Genomic DNA, 19,021 nt, shown 5'->3' on the forward strand with positions numbered 1-19,021 from the left:
AATCTTAGATGTAACTGGGGTTCACCTCCTCGGGGACTGGGTCACTCAGACACCTGCCTTCCCTTCCAGCTCATCTTGAATATCATTCTTACTCCAGATCTTACAGTGAGCTCCTCCTAGGCAAATATCCTGCTCTGCCTAGGCTTAATCGTCGTACCCAGCAACAACCTAGGAAGCCTCCTCAGAATCAATTCCCCAACTCCCCTAAACTCAGCTAGGGAAGTCCTCCCATGCCATCTGGCCTTGCAATTTCCCCTCAACTCAGGCCATGCTTCCTTCCCACCACCTATTAAACCCCCCTCTAGGGTTTGAAGCAAACCTGAGCTCTAGCCATGATCTGGCCTGATCCTCCCTCTCTCATCCGTGACAGTATTGATACGGGCCCAAGAATAAGATCAAAATGATGAGGGCCACAGGGTCATAGGTAACTGAGTATCACATGTGCCTAAGAATCTGAGCTCTGGAGGAGCAGGGGGTGGGGGAATAGGCAGATGAGCACTGGCCTGAGAGTGAACAGGATTAAAGTAGCTGCCATTATTTAACTGAAGGGACCCTGGGAAAGACATGTCATCCCTCTTCTCAGAATTCCCCAAAGCTCAGTTTGGCACTTCATCATATACAGTCTCGTAGTTTGTGCGGTTGTGTGTGACTGCAGACCGCTAGACAGCAGGGCCCACGTCACACTTCCACCACCCCAGCACTCTGTAAATAGGATGTGTGTATATGTGGCAGGGGAGATAGCTGGGGAGAGATGTTTATATTAAAGTATACACAGGGAATTCCCTGGCAGTCCAGTGGTTAGGACTCTGCACTTCCACTGCAGGGGGCATAGGTTTCATCCCTAGTTGGGGAACTAAGATTCCAAGATAAATAAATAAAATGTACACAAACTTTTACAGAGTGTCCAACTTCTTTCTTTCATCGTAGCCTCATTCCACCCTGAGGGATTAATAGCCCTATTTTATAGATTGGAAAACAGGCTCTAAGGGGTTAAGCAACTTGCCTTGAAATCAGGACTGGAAAAGCCTGAGAAGAGGGAAGCAGGGTAAATCTGAAGGGGAATTGTCAAAGCAAATGCAGAAGTGTGCAAGTTTGTGCACAGATGAGTCTTGGGGGAGCAGGCAGAAGGGAAGGGGCATGAAAGAGGAAAGTGAGTTTGATTTGATGAGATGAGAAGGTTCCTAGTAAGAAACAGAAGGGAAAAGTCAGCAAGTAGTGCAGAAAAGACTACAGAAAAAAATCCTCAAAAAGAGTTGACGGATTGAGTAAGGAAGTCCAAACTGGGAAGACCAGGAGAGACATGGCTATGAAAAATAAATCTGCAGGGCTTCCCTGGTGGCGCAGTGGTTGAGAGTCCGCCTGCCGATGCAGGGGACACGGGTTCGTGCCCCGGTCCGGGAGGATCCCACATGCCGCGGAGCGGCTGGGCCCGTGAGCCATGGCCGCTGAGCCTGCGCGTCCGGAGCCTGTGCTCTTCAACGGGAGAGGCCACGACAGTGAGAGGCCCGCATACCACAAAAAAAAAAAAAAAAAAAAAATCTGCAGTCCTTGTGTGAAAGTGGGTTGGGGGACAGTAGAGGGAAGGCAGGAAGACTGCTAGTCCCATGGTACCAGACAGGAGAGAAATTAAACTGCAGGGGCCCAGTGGGCTAAGGGACACAGCTCCTCATGTTCTCACAGAACTCAGTGCCAACCTCAGATACCTCAGGAGGTGGCAAGAAGGCCAAAGTGACCTGGTGGTCATCCCACTTGTGTACACTCTACGAGGCAAGCCTTTCTCCTCTAAGGAGGTCTCAACCTATGTCTCCTCTCAGGTGGCATATCCAGAGCTGTATCTGCCTGGCAGGTTGGAAGTGGTCCTAAGCTCTGCCTCTGCACTGTACGGCTTCCCCTTTCTTTGTCCTGAGCTCTAGAACAAGGGAGCCAGGCCAAGGGAATTCTTTTCCAGTCCCCTTTGCCTAATAACCGAAAATATTTTCACCTGGATTTCAGAAAGTAAGATTCATGAGAGCTCTGTTTGTGTTGTTTACCACCAAATCCTAAAAAGAGTGCTTAGCATGCAGTAGGTACTAAACAGTTGTTGAATGGACATAGTGAATGAGGTAATCTAAAAATGAGATTACCAAATTCCTGACTGTAAAAGATGCAGCAAATTATTAATTGGGTTATATAAAAGTGAACTATGTACAACTATGGCTTTATGTATTCCAGAAACAGGAAACATCAAGCTAAAAATCTGACTGGAGAATTCAATGCAAGAGGAAGAAAGGAAGAAATCAGTTTAAAAAACTAGAGCTTCCCTGGTGGCGCAGTGGTTGAGAGTCCGCCTGCCGATGCAGGGTACACGGGTTCGTGCCCCAGTCCGGGAAGATCCCACATGCCGCGGAGCGGCTGGGCCCGTGAGCCATGGCCACTGAGCCTGCACGTCTGGAGCCTGTGCTCCGCAACGGGAGAGGCCACAACAGTGAGAGGCCTGCGTACTGCAAAAATAAACCCACAAAAACAAACAAAAAAAACAACCTAGGTGGGGCAGGGGAAGAATCAGGACATTCCAGATACTTAACCATCCCCACTCCCAAACAAATATTACTAAACACATGTCCAAAATGAAGAAAAAGCCATTTTAATAACAGACACATACATTCATAGGACTTAAAACAAGATGTAAATAGTATAAAATTAAAAAAAAAAAAGAAGAAAGAAAAAGGAAATCTGCATTTACTTGTAAACTTCATAAAAGCTGGTGGATTAACTGGCTGATAGGATTGCCCAGGGAAAACAAACACACAGATAAGGAGGTGCACCAACACTGTTAATGAATAAGAAATAACTGCAGATCATGCTCTATATGCCCAAGCCACCTGTACCCTAACTTGTCTCCTTAGAGACAAACCAGAACAGTCCTCCCCTAATTCTCCAATTCAGTCACTTGTTAATGGGTCACCTCTTAAATTTTTGTTTTTTTAAATTTGAAAACTACTCTTGGTTTAAAGACTCCACACATTATTACTGGCCAGTCCCCACCAACTATACTTATTTTGACAGAAATAAAAATCCAAATGCTCCAACTGAGCCTGGATGACAACACACCATTTTCTTTTACATCTGGGGAGATTTTTGTGAAGTCCAAAGCAAGCTATTACTTGTACTTCAAAACAAAAACAAAATGCCAGCCTTCTAAAAGGTGACAAAGGCACCACTGCCCTCAGGAGATAGACAGAAAATGTACAAATGCTGTTGCTTTACTGCTACATAGATGCATTTTGTGCATGGAAAGCCTCTTCATTTAACTTGATATACCCAACAGAATTATATTTTAGGATAACAAGAAAAGCAGTTTAGAAAAGGCAAACAGTTACACACAGAAGCATAAACACAAGTACCTTATTTTTCAGCTTGCAATAAGGGTAATAAGTTTGACATACATATCCAGAAAATTAGACAAGGTGATTTTTGGCACAATAATATTGCCAAACACACCACCACTCAGTGCAAGCTTTGTTTGCCAAGTCCAAAAAAGTGGCCTGACATTCTCTGTGCAATGAACATATTCTCCCCCACTACCATCCCATTCACTGGGCAACAGCAGCAGGAGGGAGACAAAGCATGGGGACTCAGAGGGAAAAGGATAATACTTAATTTGGGAGAAAAACCATGGGCTAATTGTGCTAAAGAGACTCACAAAAATTTTTGAGAACCCCAATGCAAATACTGGCTGGAATATGACCTGCAGACTAAAGACACCTACCAAAGTCATAAATACAAGGGTCCCAACTGATGTTTGGCCATTGATTTTAAAGGGACAGATGAAGTATTTTTCTCTAATGGAGAAAGACAATTAAAAATAGAGACTTTTCTTATTGGAACTGCTAAATAAAAATGTATCAAAGTGGTTTTAAATTTGATGGGCAGTTATCTGTTGAAACTGCAATACAAAAGGGTCACTCAAAAAAAAAAAACCTGAATAACCCACTTGTCCCCCTGTCAATGTACACAATTAGAAAATATTTACACACTGTAATTACAAGCAATATAAGCAGTATTTTATACTTTGAGATATTGTACACTTTACACAATGCAAAATGAGAAAAATATGGACACTTATAAAATTACACACAAATAATGTATCTACAAAGTATTAAATTACAGAGAGTGAAAGCCCCCACTGTTGGGCAGATAGATGCCAGAGTTTCAAGCTTCTGTCAATATAACTCTTTGTATCTATCTCATTAACCATAAGTGGCATTTTCTAACAATACCCTTGAGAGGTAGTATCAAGATAATAATATTCTTACCAGTAAACTCAACACAGAATAAAACTTTTGTTGGTCTGACTCTTGAAGCCTCATTCAGCCTGGGTTCTTGGGAACTGGATTAACTTAGTCTTCCCTATAAAATCTCTAACTGCTCAATGCTTGACATGGGCTCAAAAGTTACTGATACTATTTTAAATGATAAATTTAAGATAAAATGGTTTTTACTCCTAAGCCTCAATTTAGAGGTAGAAAGCTAGTTTTCAAAATTTATTTTCTCCCCTCTCAAACCCATTTAAACGTCAAGCCCAATTCCCTTCCCCTCCATCATCCTTCCCCCACAATTGGAGGAAGCAGAGTGCTCAGGAGAGCAGTGTCATCCAAGTCAATATTGAAAGAAAGGAAAACAAAGCTGGCATTATCTTTCAAGAAACAAACTCTCCTAAAAGGGACAGTCAACAAAAGAATTTTTGTTAGCTAGTAAGAGGCTATTACTACCAAAGGCTTCAAAAGGCCCTTAGGCTAAGACCAGCATGTGCACTTCTACTAACCCTCCACCATTTAAACCAAAGGATGGCTTTCCAGTGTTTAAGAATTTAGAGCAGCTGTGGTTTTCAAGTGCAACAAATTTAAAATAAAAGCACACATGTGCACACAAATACACACGCGTGCGTAGTGTACCAAAGAATAAATGCCATTCAGGTCTCTGCCAAGGTTATATACTCATGAAAGTAAGGTTTTTGGAAACTTGTCCAGATCTTTAAGCTTTTACAATATAGACTTCTGTAATATGGCTACAAAGGGCCAGAATTCTAAGATTTAGCCAAGATTCTAAAATTTAACCAGTATTAAAAAAAAAATATATATATATATATACACATATATATATACATATATATATATATGTATATATATATATATATATATGCACTTAAAGAAAATCCAAAACAAACTGCATATGTATGTTTTGGAATAAAAACAGAGCCACTGGGCTTCCCTGGTGGCGCAGTGGTTGGGAGTTTGCCTGCCGATGCAGGGGACACGGGTTCGTGCCCCAGTCCGGGAAGATCCCACATGCCACGGGGCAGCTAGGTCTGTGAGCCATGGCCGCTGAGCCTGCGCGTCCGGAGCCTGTGCTGCGCAACCGGAGAGGTCACAACAGTGAGAGGCCCGCGTACAGAAAAAAAAAAAAACAAAAAAAAAAAACAAAAACAGAGCCACTATTTTATAGCTTAAACTCTTCCCCTTAAGGGGATCTGACAATATACCAAACTTCTGTTTCTCAACTGTTTGTTTCGATGTATTTTAAAAACCCAACAGATTTATAATCTTGAATAGCCAAGAAAAATGCATGGATTAAAACCCGCCAGTGGTTTGCAGGAGTAACAGAAGAGATTTATCCTTTCTATTAGTAAACTCAGTTCTAAGTGTTCCCTTTGAGTCGTAAAATAACCAAGATGGAAAATTAAACCAAACTGGAACTTGATCTTGGTTTCCATGTCCATCTCCTCAAGTTCATCCAAACCCTTTCTTCCATCCTTTCTGTGATTATCCAAGTGCCGCAAATACAATCCAAACAAACAAACAAAAAAGATAACTGGCTTAAAATTTAACAAGAGTTAACAGGGGAAGGTTAGACATGCAACTATCAGCTGCTTCCACCCCTCCCCTCTTGTTATGGGATTCTGCTCTTTTAAAAGGCTGGTTGCCTTTTTAAGCGGATCGCATTTCGTATCTGCTTCAGAAATGGCAATTTCTTCATTACCAGCTTCATACTAGATATTCAAGTAGCACATTTGCTGAACATTTTCTTGGCCTTCCACTGGGTTCTGTACTACTTTCTACTCCTTTAGGAAAGACTCTTATTGAATTTCTCTTGGTTCATAATTTTGCTGCTGCAACTCCTGTTAAGAATCTGGTACCCAGAAGTCATGAAGCTGCCCCTAAAAAAGGGAAGGGGGAAAAAAACAGAATAAAGGAAAATCAGATTATGAATTAATCCTTATAAAACCACTAATCATCAGACAATGCGCTTTGATAATGAAAGTAATAAAGTTTTGATATTATAAATTGCTCTGAAAATTTACAGTAATCAGATTCAAGTTTCACATTTTATAGTCTAAAAATTTTTAAAAAGTATAAATAAGTACAAGATGTTTTCCTCAGTAACACACACATGTGGAGCGACATATTTAAAAAGATTAAGTAAAAAGTTAAGCTGATTTTTAAAATATTTATTTATTTGGCAGTGCCAGGTCTTAGTTGCGGCATGTGGGATCTTTTTTAGTTGTGGCATGCGGGATCTAGTTCCCTGACCAGGGATCAAACCCGGAGCCCCTGCATTGGGAGTGTGGAGTCTTAACCACTGGACCACCAGGGAAGTCCCTGTTAAGCTGATTAATATAAAGTTTTGGTATTAAATTCTTTTCTGTTTTAATGTTACATGAACAAAAATGGCAGGCCTAAAAAAAAAGTCTACTGAGATTAAAAACTAAAACAAGAACAACAAAATGTTAACTTAAGATTTCTCAAAGACTTCTCTATCTTATGAAGAACACCAACAGCAAAAGAGTCAAAGTGTCATAACACAGTGAGACTGCTTTTCTTAACTGATCTTCAGTGTTCCTGCTACTTTTAAATAAAATATAAGCAACTTCTAGGCCCTATCTAATGAAAGTATGGTCCCCGGATCAGCAGCATTGGCATCAGTCTGAGAACCTGTTAGGAATGCAGAATATCTCAGGCTACACTCCAGATCTATTAAATCAAAATCCGTATTTCAACAAGTTCCTTATTGAAGCCTATGTACATTAAAATTTGAGAAGCAGGGAATTCCCTGGCAGTCCAGCAGTTAGGCCTCTGTGCTTTCACTGCTGAGGGCACAGGTTCAATCCCTGGTCTGGGAACTAAGATCTCACAAGCCACATGGCATGGCCAAATTAAAAATAAATAAATAAAATTTGAGAAGCATTTTCGACAATCCCATATTAGTTGGTTTGTAAATAAGCAGGATGGCAAACTTAATATCAGGTGTTTAAACAATGCTCCTCTTAAGGAAAGTCTCCTTAGATATAACACCAAAACCCTAAGTGACAAAAGAAAAAAAAAGATAAAACCGAACTTCATCATAACGAAAAACTTCTGTTCTACAAATAATATCATCAAAACAATAAAAGACAACATACAGGATGGGAGAAAATACTTGCAAATTATATACCTAATGAGGGACTTATATTTAGAACACATGGAAAATTCTTACAATTAGAAAATTTAAAAATGGGCAAAGGATTTGAACAGACATTTCTTCAAAGAAGCTATATGAGTGGCCAATAAACACATAAAAAGATGCTCAACATCATTAGTTATTAGGGAAATGCAAATTAAAATCACAATGACATTCCATGTCCAACCCCCTACTATGACTATATCAAAAAGACAGATAATAACAAGTGTTGGCAAGAACGTGGAGAAATCAGAAACCTCACACATTCTGGTGGGAATGTAAAACAGTGAAGCCACTTTGGAAAACAGTCTGGCAGTTCCTCAAAACATTTAACACAGAATTACTATATGATCCAACAATCCCACTCCCAGGTATATGCCCAAAATGTTTTCATTTGAAATCATACATTTACACCAAAACCTATACACAAATGTTCATGGAAGCATTACTCATAACAGCCAGGAAGTGGAAACAACTCAGATGTCCATTTAATAAGTAGATATATAAAATGTGGTATATCCATAATGAAATATTATTTGGCAATAGAAAGGACATACAACATGCTACAATATGGATTAATTTAACATTATGTTACATAAAAGAAGCCAGTCATAGACTACATCATATATGATTCCATTTGTATGAAATACAAAAAACAGGCAATTCTATACAGACAGAAAGTGGATTAGTGGTTGCCTAGGGTGTGGAGTGGGGACGGGAGTGCAGGTGGTTGGGAATGAGAAGTGACTGCTAATAGGTATGTGATCTCTTTTTGGAGTGACAAAAATGTTCTAAAGTTAGATTATGGTGATGACTGCACAACTCTGTGCATATACTAAAAAATACTGTACAGTTTGGGTGAAATGAATGGTATGTGCATTTTATCTTAATAAAGATATTAAGAAAAATACTCCACGAGAAATAACCTCCATTTGATGCAGTGTAACATTTTAAAATGGGGTCAAACAACTTTGGAAATAAATTAATGAATGTAAGAGCAAACAGAAATTTAAAAACATACATAAAATATTATACTGGGGTTTTCAGTTCATTTTAGGATACCTAGAAGCAAGTGCTCTGTCATGATTTTTTTTGAACAGTATGAAGAAATAACATTTAGCAAAACTACTAAGAATAAATGAAACTGTTTAATAAAACGACACCTGAGTAGGTCGACAGTTCTGGATTATTTCCTGCCATTTTCCATGTATCCTGGCAACCAAGTCTTTTACCTTAAAAATATCAAGAAGGGGAAAAGGGATCAGAGCAAAACAATTTAATGCTTGATACAAAAGACCTGATAGCTGTGACAGACCCACACCCAACAACTCAATGTGGTTTCTGTTAAGAAAGAGAGAATAAACTCCTCAACTTCTGGAGGGGCTTTCAAGTCATAGTGATTCCTAAGACCTTCCTTCATCACCATATCTAAAATACTGAATGCTTAGGACTCCATTTTCCCATTAGTTACTAACAATCATCCAGAAAAACATACTCCCTGCCTTCAAGACACTTATATTTTCAACTTGCTGTCTTTTGAACACCCACAAAGGGAAGCTGAAGAGTGGCCTTTGTTACAGGACCCAACGCTTTGGCTGTTCCCTGCCTTCCAAGTTCTATTTGAAAGACTCAAGGCCACAAAAAAAGGGTTGTCATCTGTTCCTTTTCACACTATTACAAGATCCAAAATTCAATGTTAAGCCTCTCTAGGTTTTTGCAAAGTACAGTGGACTCTTGAACAACGCGGGGGTTAGTGGTGCCAAGACCCCACACAGCAGAAAATCATACTGCTCTCTCTGCCTCAAAAACAAAGAAAGTGATAAATGACTTACCCAAGGGCAGGAAGCTGAAATGGTTTGGACAGAATCAGTACTCAAATCTGTGTTGTTCAAAGGTAGACTACACTATGAATCCTCTTCTTTTTTTTTTTTTTAGCAGTACGCGGGCCTCTCTCACTGTTGTGGCCTCTCTCGTTGCAGAGCACAGGCTCCGGACGCGCAGGCTCAGTGGCCATGGCTCACGGGCCTAGCCGCTCCGCGGCATGTGGGATCTTCCCGGACCGGGGCACGAACCCGTGTCCCCTGCATCGGCAGGCGGACTCTCAACCACTGTGCCACCAGGGAAGCCCCTATGAATCCTCTTTAAATACCTGATCTATTCCTGTATTTGGAGGTTTAGCAAGTCTCTGTGTGAAACTCCTACCATATTAGAGATTCTCAGTTAGTTCCTGGACATAATTGCTTGACAAAATGTTTTATTTAATTAAATTAATTTATTTATTTGGTCGTGCCACACAGCATGTGGGATCTTAGTTCCCTGACCAGGGATCGCACCCACGCCCTCCGCAGTGGATGCACAGAGTCTTAACCGCTAGACTGCCTGGGAAGTCCCAACAAAGTGTTTTAAACAGGTCAGGAATTTTATAGTTGCTTTATTTATTATTTAAAGTTATTTCAAGGTCTGCTTTTTTCTCCATTTAGAGTTCAGCAGATTCAGTTTCTCTAAAACAAGCACCACCTTTTTCTACCAGAGGCTTGTGGAGAGGCATGCAATTCATCTATTTCAGCAAGACCATCCCCTGAAAGCAACTGCCACAGACCTCTGTGTCATTCTCTGCTCTAAGTAAGAGGAGCCCTGGCACCAGTCTATGCCCAGCCTCTTGGCTTTAAGAAACAAAAACCTTGGGTGGTCCTCCTTAGCATGTCTGTCAGCAGTAGCCACTACCACCAAGTTCTATGGGCCAGTAACTCTAGTTAATGTTCAAAAGAATGTGCTTCTGAAACTACAGTTTCCACTCTAAGGCAAAGAGCTATCCCCTACATGTATTTGAAAATCTGCAATCTGATACAATTTCATTAGTTGCTCATTTTTGTATTTAACTTAAATCTATTTAAATACAGATACTAAATCTAAATGGGAATTGTTGAAATATCTAACCTTTACAGCTAATTAATGTAAAATATAAAGTTACAAAGCTGAAACCTCACATTCAATGACTATCCAAACACAAATGGCAAGAATGGATCGGCTCTACACTACAAAAGCTAAAAGATGATTTAGAATAAAAAAAATCCTTAGAAGAAAAAGTTTCCAGAAAATCCTGTTATGTTTCAGGAAACATCGTCAAATTGTTTTATTAATACCGAAGTTGCTTTCCTAACTCCATACTCATATATTCAGCTTGTCTTAAAATGTATTTGCTTTGAGATTCCCCCCCTGCTTTACTTTCGATCTAGCTAGAGGTACTTAGTAGAAGTTACTTTGTTATTAAAGGAGAAAGTCATATTTCTAATCTTATATGTTCCTTCTTAAAGAGAGGCTTATACGTATTACTCAAGTATTAACGAAACCAAGGTTAAACAAACAAAAAGCTAACAATAAGAAAAACACACACTTACCTTAGTTCTATAAAACAGTCTTGCATCTTCCCTAATATCACACTTAACATGCTTTTCTAAAGCCCCACAGAGGTGCACAAAGTGTTTCTGTGTAAAACAAATGCAAGGGATGAAAACAACTCTGAAGCATTACAAATTAACAAAGAAAAGATCATGTAGCTAGGACAGCTAACAATCATTTTAAAAAATCTACCTTAGCAATTTCTGATATTAACTATCCAACATAATAGCAGTCATATCAGTAAAAAGTACTAACTGCCACAACAATAAGACTGTTATAGTTTATTGCTAGTTAATGCATAAAATATACACAAAAATAAAGGTTGTTTTGCTATGTATTAAGGCACATTAATGAAAATTAACCCTAGAATTCAGACTGTGAAGTAGTGCCTAGAAATTTAAGAGTCTTTCCATTAACACATTCTCTAATGAAATATTCAAGTAACAGCTAACCTATTTTTTTCTCTATGAACAAAAGGAGGTTTAGTGGTAGTTCCTCGAAAAATTAAGTGCCTTAAGTTTTAGAAGTATATAGTCCAAAACAGTCACACTCATGTATATATACTAAGGTTTAATATACTAAGGTAAGAATGTAAATGAACATTTTTTGGGAGGGAAATGTGATAACAACCATTTTTAAATAATTAAAATTTGAAAAATTTATAACCTTTGATCTAGCATTTCTACTTCTAGGAATTTACCCTACAGAAATGCTTCCAAAGGTTTGTGTTAGCACTGTGTGTAACCACACAGAAAGGAATGTTCATCAATAAACGTTTTGAAATACTACAGTTATTAGATAGATGTGCCAGTAATTTACAGTGGGGGAAAAAGAAAGACAAGTTGCAAATAATATGAATAACATGACCTCATTAAAAAATAATTATGTTAGTATATGCATAAATTATGGAGAAATTTATAGGAGGGCACTGGATTATAAAGTCTTTCACTTTCTACCTTATATGGTTTTATAATAATTGAATTTTAAAGCAATAATCATTGATTGTTTTCTAATCAGAAAAAAATAATTTAAAAATGTAAAGACCATATATAAGAACAGATAGATGACTATGTTAGGTTCCAATCAGGAGAGCAAACAACAGTTCTATGTACAGCAGTGTTTATAAAAAGACATGAACCAGTCTTGTGTCCTTCTGATCAGGCCTAAGGAGATACAAAAGTTTTAAACAGGGGTTGGATTACCTAAGGTGTGAAACATGAAGAATTAAACAAGAACTTTCCCCAGGAGTATGGAACATGATAGGATAGGAAGAATAAAATAATTCAAAATGAAAATCTTAACATGGTGAGATAATTTAGAAATGCATATCTGAAGTAGCCTGACTTACCATCAGTTTAATTTTGAAGGCAAACATTATTTCTAAATAAAAAGGAAGTGGAGTGGGAGCAGAGATGGGAAGAAACCAGCTAAGAGCTAGCCCATTTGGTATTTGGTGATCTTGATATCTTATTAATGTATTACACTACTGCCAAGTTATCACAGTTAAGTCCCACTCCAGTAAACAGAACTAACATGTGTAGACAAATAATTTTTGTCAGTGACATGGCTGCAAGGTTACTATTACTTCTCTCTTTCCAGTGTACACTCAGATTTCTATAGTGAATCCAAAGGTAACTTGATAAAAGTTATTTTATTAAGTTTTCTCCTATATAAAGAATGTTCATTTATTCCATCAATAGTGACACTTATTAAAAACAAAAAACACTAAAAAATACCTACCCGTTGTCCAGAAGAAAAAGAGTGAGAACAACTAACTTCACCGACTAAATGAAGAAGAATGTAGGTCAGGTAATATGCCTGGTAGAGAAATGAATAAAATCAACACCCATGAATTAGCTAGAATACATGTCATCCCAGTTTATACATTAGGAAAGCTGCCTAGGAAGGATTAAGGATTTGCTCAAGTTAACTGAGCTGGTTAGTAAGGAAAAGCCAAGCATTTATCCCAGGTTTCTGATTTCTAACTCAAGTGCATTCCTTTTACCACCTCACGACTGCCCTAGTAAAGGGCTACAAAAAATACTCCCAGTATTAAATTACCAACAACCATCCTTTTACCTCAATCCTCAAGTCAACTGAAGAATTTCATGACAGCAATAAACAAAAATATCATTCACTATATAATTCTGTTTGCTAGAATGTTATCTAGTCTCTAAACCCAGAAACGTCCATGGTTAAGATCATCTTTTGAGATGATCTAGCCGTGGATACCTGCTTTTCAAGTTCCAAATGAAGACTATCATCAATAGTGCCATTTGGTTGTTCAGCCCTTTTCTTCAAGACCATTTTCTTCAACAAATCTGAAGGCTTCATTTGCACAAGATAGCGATGCAAGACTGATATCTATCAAAAGAAAGAGGAGACACTGAATAATTTTTGCCTTCTCTAATTTTGCCCCTTTAGCTTCTTATAGTCCAGTGATATTCACTTAACTTAAAAGTCCCCAAATGACCCACCAAGGTCATGTGACTTTTCTGTACTATTAAACTTCACTGCAATAAAATGAGAGTAAAAAAAAGTCCCCAATTGCTTTAAAGGGATCTTATTTTATTTTTATGGCTGTGCCATGCAGCTTGCAGGATCTTATTTCTTCGTTCAGGGATTGAACCCAGGCCCCAGCAGTGAAAGTGCTAAGCCCTAACCACTGGACCACCAGGGAATTCCCTAAAAGGGATATTAAAGATTTAGTACTTGTAATTGAGGATGAAAACTTGAGGAGACCAAATGGCATTACAATAGAGGTCAAAGGGAGGACTTTCTTTGAGAAATTATTTGAAAGGCAGCAGAGTTGAATCTTCCTCCCTGTGAGTAGCATTATTGAATTCTGAAAAGAATTCTTTTTAAAAATAAATTTATTTATTTATTTATGGCTGCGTTGGGTCTTTGTCGCTGCACACGGGCTTTTCTCTAGTTGCGGCGAGTCGGGGCAACTCTTCGTTGCAGTGCGTGGGGCTTCTCATTGAGGTGGCTTCTCTTGTTGCGGAGCATGGGCTCTAAGCACACGGGCTTCAGTAGTTGTGAAGCATGGGCTTAGCTGCTCCGCGGCATGTGGGATCTTCCCGGACCAGGGCCTGAACCCGTGTCCCCTGCATTGGTAGGCGGATTCTTAACCACTATGCCACCAGGGAAGTCCAAGAATTCTCTCTTGATGGCAGTAAATATCACTGAAAGGACTGAGAGCTATTTGCTAATTACCCTCATGGCTCAGGTGTGGTCCCCCAAAAAATCTAAAATGAAATCTACGTCAACTCTACTAATGTAGAAACCAGCTGTCCTTTCAATCTCTCTGTCCCACAGCACCTTGTGCATACTTCCATCACAGTTCTTGCTACACTGTACCACAATGGTTGCTTAATTCTGTTTCGACCACTACATTATATTTTCAAGGTCAGAGTCTCTATCTTATTCATTTTTTTTTTCTTAATCTGTAGGACCTAAAGGATTATCTTGTACTGAACTGCAGTTCAAACAAGAACACCACATCTAGATCAGGTTCTGTGTTGAGTTTTCAGATTCAACTATGAATAACCCCATTAGTGTTATTATGCTTGTAAAAAGCCTTCAGGACTTCTCAGAGTGGGGTTTCTATAGGACATGTTTATACACACTCATATACACACTCATACATGATATATTCACTACTGGGCAACCACATTTTAAGCTCTATAATTTAAAGACTTTAATGTTAAAACAGGTACAAGATGAAATTAATGTTTAATAGTTCTACAATTTCTAATCTTGTGATAAAATTACTAACATTGACAAGGTGAACTAATTAAATAATGTCATATTTATATAGCACATTACGATTTTCCCAGTACTTTTTTTTTTTTTAATTTATTTTTGGCTGCATTGGGTCTTCGTTGCTGCGCGTAGGCTTTCTCTAATTGTGGCAAGCGGGGGCTACTCTTCGTTGCAGTGCGTGGGCTTCTCATTGCGGTGGCTTCTCTTGCTGCAAAGCACGGGCTCTAGGTGTGCGGGCTTCAGTAGTTGCGGCGCACAGACTCAGTAGTCGTGGCGCACAGGCTTAGTTGCTCCGTGGCATGTGGGATCTTCCCGGACCAGGGCTCAAACCTGTGTCCCTTGCATTGGCAGGCAGATTCTTAACCACTGTGCCACCAGGGAAGCCCTTTCCCAGTACTTTTTATACATTAATTCATCTAATTGTCCACAACCATCCTATGTGGTAGAGGGTGTGATACTGTCTCTATTTCACACATAAAGAAACTGGGTCTCATTAGTTAAGTACCATGCTAAAGATTACATGAATAGTATTATGCCTGAGCTAGGATCTTTTTTTTTTTTTTTTTGGCGATACGCGGGCCTCTCACTGTTGTGGCCTCTCCCGTTGCGGAGCACAGGCTCCGGACGCGCAGGCTAAGCGGTCACGGCTCACGGGCCCAGCCGCTCCGCAGCATGTGGGATCTACCCGGACCAGGGCACGAACCCATGTCCCCTGCATCGGCAGGTGGACTCTCAACCACTGAGCCACCAGGGAAGCCCATAACCTCAGTACTTTTGACGTAGGATCCATCAATTTTCTCTACACGTCACTAGCTCTCCCATTTATTAAAAGAAAACAAAAATTTTATTTATACCTGCAGATTATTCGCATTAGGGATATCTTCATGTTTCTCATCCAAAAGCTTTGAAATAATCACTAGGCTGAGGCACTGTCTCAGTTGCCTGGAATTAGAATTTTAAAGTATTTAGAATGTGTTTAATGAATACTGCTTAAGAAGCAAATGAAGTTTGCAAAAAGAAGTTCTTCTAATTTGAAACATAGCTAATGTTTCAAAAGAAGGCTATACAAGAATATAAAAGCTATACTAGAACAGTAAAATTTTCATGTAAAATATTTGTACACAAAGTTAAAGTTGCCTGAAGCTCAGGAAAACCATTAAGAGCCTTTATCTTTGACCCTGATGATTTACTGTTAGAAAATCTATTTTACTGCCGGGATTTCTTTTTTTTTTTTGCGGAGCACAGGAGGCTCCGGACGCGCAGGCTCAGCGGCCATGGCTCACGGGCCCAGCCGCTCCGCGGCATGTGAGATCTTCCCAGACCAGGGCGCAAACCTGCGTCCCCTGCATCAGCAGGTGGACTCTCAACCACTGTGCCACCAGGGAAGCCCTGGGATTTCTTTTTACTAAAGCCAAAAAAAAAAAAAAAAAAAAGCAAACTGATTCATTTTCATGGTATATGCCATCTATATTAAGTTATCAGATAAGCTAAAATTAAACATCAAGAATATTACAAACTGATCTAAGTATCAGAATCAGGCTATCAATGCCTTTTCCCACAACTGAATACGAAATGAAATAAAAGACTCTGATTTAACATTCAAGGAATGATTAAAGGAAATAAAGGACCTAAAAGCATTTCATTAATGTAAACATACATTTTTCTTAGTGTTTAATTCTCACTTTTCAATACCTTCCACGTGATGTCCAGTTAGGGACCAGCTGTACCAACCACAGAAGGTTGTGGGGATGACTGGAGAGTTCATTTATGGCCAGACAGAGTTCAGGCACCTGAAAACAAACAGTGAGCAAGATTTTTCAAATAGGTCAGTGGAATCAAATATCTAACAGATCACCCACATCCCTTCTTAATGAAGCATTATTATAAAAAGAGCATTCATTTTTAGAAACAGCATGGAGTACACATATTCAGTGTTTTTTTTTTTGCGGTACGTGGGCCTCTCACTGTTGTGGCCTCTCCCGTTGCGGAGCACAGACTCCGGATGCGCAGGCCCAGCGGCCATGGCTCACGGGCCCCGCCGCTCCGCAGCATGTGGGATCCTCCCGGATCGGGGCACGAACCCGTGTCCCCTGCATCGGCAGGCGGACTCCCAACCACTGCACCACCAGGGAAGCCCCCACATATTCAGTTTTATCTTAAACTCTAGAATAGACTGAATAAATACATTTACCAGAATTTCATTTGGCTTTTGTGTTACATCATATCTATCTGTATTTAAACAGTCCTTCGAAGAATAAAGTCTAAGTACACATACCAGTTTCCAAAGGTATATAATGAGAGTTGCACAAGATAATACATGTTCCTGACTTGGGATTTCTTGAATTTTAGGAATCAACTATTCCAGTATTTAAAGTCTAACAGAACTGCTTCAAAATAATCCCTGAGTAGGGAAGGGAAGTATGGGATGAGGGTAAGAGATGAGATAAGATTGATTATGTCTTGATAATTGTTGAAGTTGGGTGATAAGTATTTAGGGGTTCATTAAACTCTTCTTTCTACTTTTCCATGTTTGACATTTTCCACCAAAAAAGGCTGAAAAATATAATTTAAAAAAACCTAACAAAAACTATACATGTTTACCACCAATGGCTGCAGAAATTCAACTCAACTTCTTGCTGTTATGTATGATTCACTCTATCATTTCATTTAGGTCTCTGTTCAAAGGTCACTTCAGAAAGGGTTTCCTTGACTGCCTCATATGAAATAGTAGAGCATCCCTGCCTTGTCCTGCTTTATTGTAATTTGTAGCACTTATTACAACTTAACATGATATTATAATCTACATTTACATTGTTTATAACCTAACCCTTTGACTAGAATAGAAGTGCTGGGAGAGCAAGGGCTTTGTCTTCTTCACAGCTTTATCTCTAGCACCTGCATTAATGCTTGGCCCACAGTAAATCCCCAGTAAACATAACACATTTTTTGTGGAATGAATTAACTGCAGTTTTAGAAAAGATTCAGTTTCATGAATTTAAATACAGTGCCAGCACAGACAGTCGTTTCTTCAGTTTATTTTTCATCTGCTGAGCACCTTAACTGAGGTTACAAACTTTCAATTCTGCATGCACTATGAAAGTCAAATTGTGATGCTATATAAAAAACAATATTAAAATTTTAAGTAATGTTACCTTTGTATTCCAATCTCTGATGTTTTTCATCAGGTTTATCAGGAGGCTTTGAAAGTCTACTAGAGGAATCTGTTTCAGTTGTTTTTCCAGACTCATTTTAAACAACATTAAAATCAGTAACATTATTTCACAATCCTGGTAACCTTCCGGATGTATAGATGTACACAAGCCTAGAAACTTTGACACATATCAGAGACAAAACAACTTAAGGAGATATATTTTGCTTGAAGAGTTTAATTATAAAAACTTTTTAACAAAAAATGCAAAAGAGAACTATATAGAAATTGAAACATCAGTTGTCTAGGAAAAAGGCAAGAAATACTCATGTTAATAGTTGATAAGTATCTTCTTCCCCATTTTTAATTTTCAAAATTTTCTTAACAGTTCAATATCATTGATTTGATTCAGCCACTAAAAATGTTTTAACACTGTTATTAATTCTTGGTCACTAAGTTATACTGTAAGTTACAATTTTTTTCTTCATATATTCTAATTCTAAAAAATTACTGGTTTCAAAACTACTAGTAGCAAAAAGCTTCTTGGTAAAGGTATTCCTAGAACTATTTTAATCACATAACTCTGATTCAAAGTTCCCTTTCGTTCCTAATATTAAAACAAAAATAAGGGACTTCCCTGGTTTGTGTTAGGGTTAGTGGTCCAGTGGTTAAGACTCCACGCAGGGAACTAAGATCCCGCATGCCGCACAGTGCGGCCAAAAAACAAAACAAAAAATAAATAAATAAAACAGCAAAAACAACCTTTAATATGAACATTATTGCTAAGAAATTTCAGAGACTAGAAATCCCATGGTAAAACACTAGTGAATTTTTTTTTTTTTTTTTAATTTGGCTGTGCTGGGTCTTAGTTGTGGCACACGGGATCTTCGTTGCTGCGTGCGGGATCTTCAATGCGTCCTGAGGGGATCCAGTTCCCTAAGATCGAACCTGGGCCCCCTGCATTGGGAGCCTGGAGTCTTAACCACTGGACCACCAAGAAAGTCCCTGATTTTGTTTTAAAACCATTAAGCAAAAAACCAAGTGGTTCCAGCTCTGTGCTAAAGACATACAAAAAAGAGTTTTCTCCTACCTTGACCACATTTAAAATGTTGGTTTCAGGGAGAGATGAAAATATTGGCTTACAAGAAGAATCTTCACTTCCTTTCACCCCCAGTGTCATCTGTGTTTCAGAACTATGGAAGAGTGAATAAAAACAATGTGAAATTATGCACA

General features: G+C 38.8%; 1 protein-coding gene across 1 annotated transcript in view; it reads right to left on the reverse strand.

Annotated features, from left to right (window-relative positions):
* Positions 1 to 5,473: 5,473 nt before the first annotated feature.
* SLF2 (SMC5-SMC6 complex localization factor 2) overlaps positions 5,474 to 19,021 on the reverse strand; it is a 39,444-nt gene continuing 25,896 nt past the window's right edge. The window contains exons 12-20 of the mRNA XM_082855054.1: positions 18,879 to 18,981; positions 17,793 to 17,969; positions 16,333 to 16,430; positions 15,495 to 15,582; positions 13,108 to 13,239; positions 12,616 to 12,693; positions 10,875 to 10,961; positions 8,640 to 8,708; positions 5,474 to 6,196 (exon numbers count right to left, since the gene is read on the reverse strand). Of these exons, the coding sequence (XP_082711180.1) occupies positions 6,161 to 6,196; positions 8,640 to 8,708; positions 10,875 to 10,961; positions 12,616 to 12,693; positions 13,108 to 13,239; positions 15,495 to 15,582; positions 16,333 to 16,430; positions 17,793 to 17,969; positions 18,879 to 18,981 (868 nt within the window). The 3' untranslated portion in view covers positions 5,474 to 6,160. The remainder of the gene's footprint in view (positions 6,197 to 8,639; positions 8,709 to 10,874; positions 10,962 to 12,615; positions 12,694 to 13,107; positions 13,240 to 15,494; positions 15,583 to 16,332; positions 16,431 to 17,792; positions 17,970 to 18,878; positions 18,982 to 19,021) is intronic.

This window comes from Leucopleurus acutus, assembly GCF_964270905.1.
Source record: "Leucopleurus acutus genome assembly, chromosome: 14".
Lineage (NCBI taxonomy): Eukaryota > Metazoa > Chordata > Mammalia > Artiodactyla > Delphinidae > Leucopleurus > Leucopleurus acutus.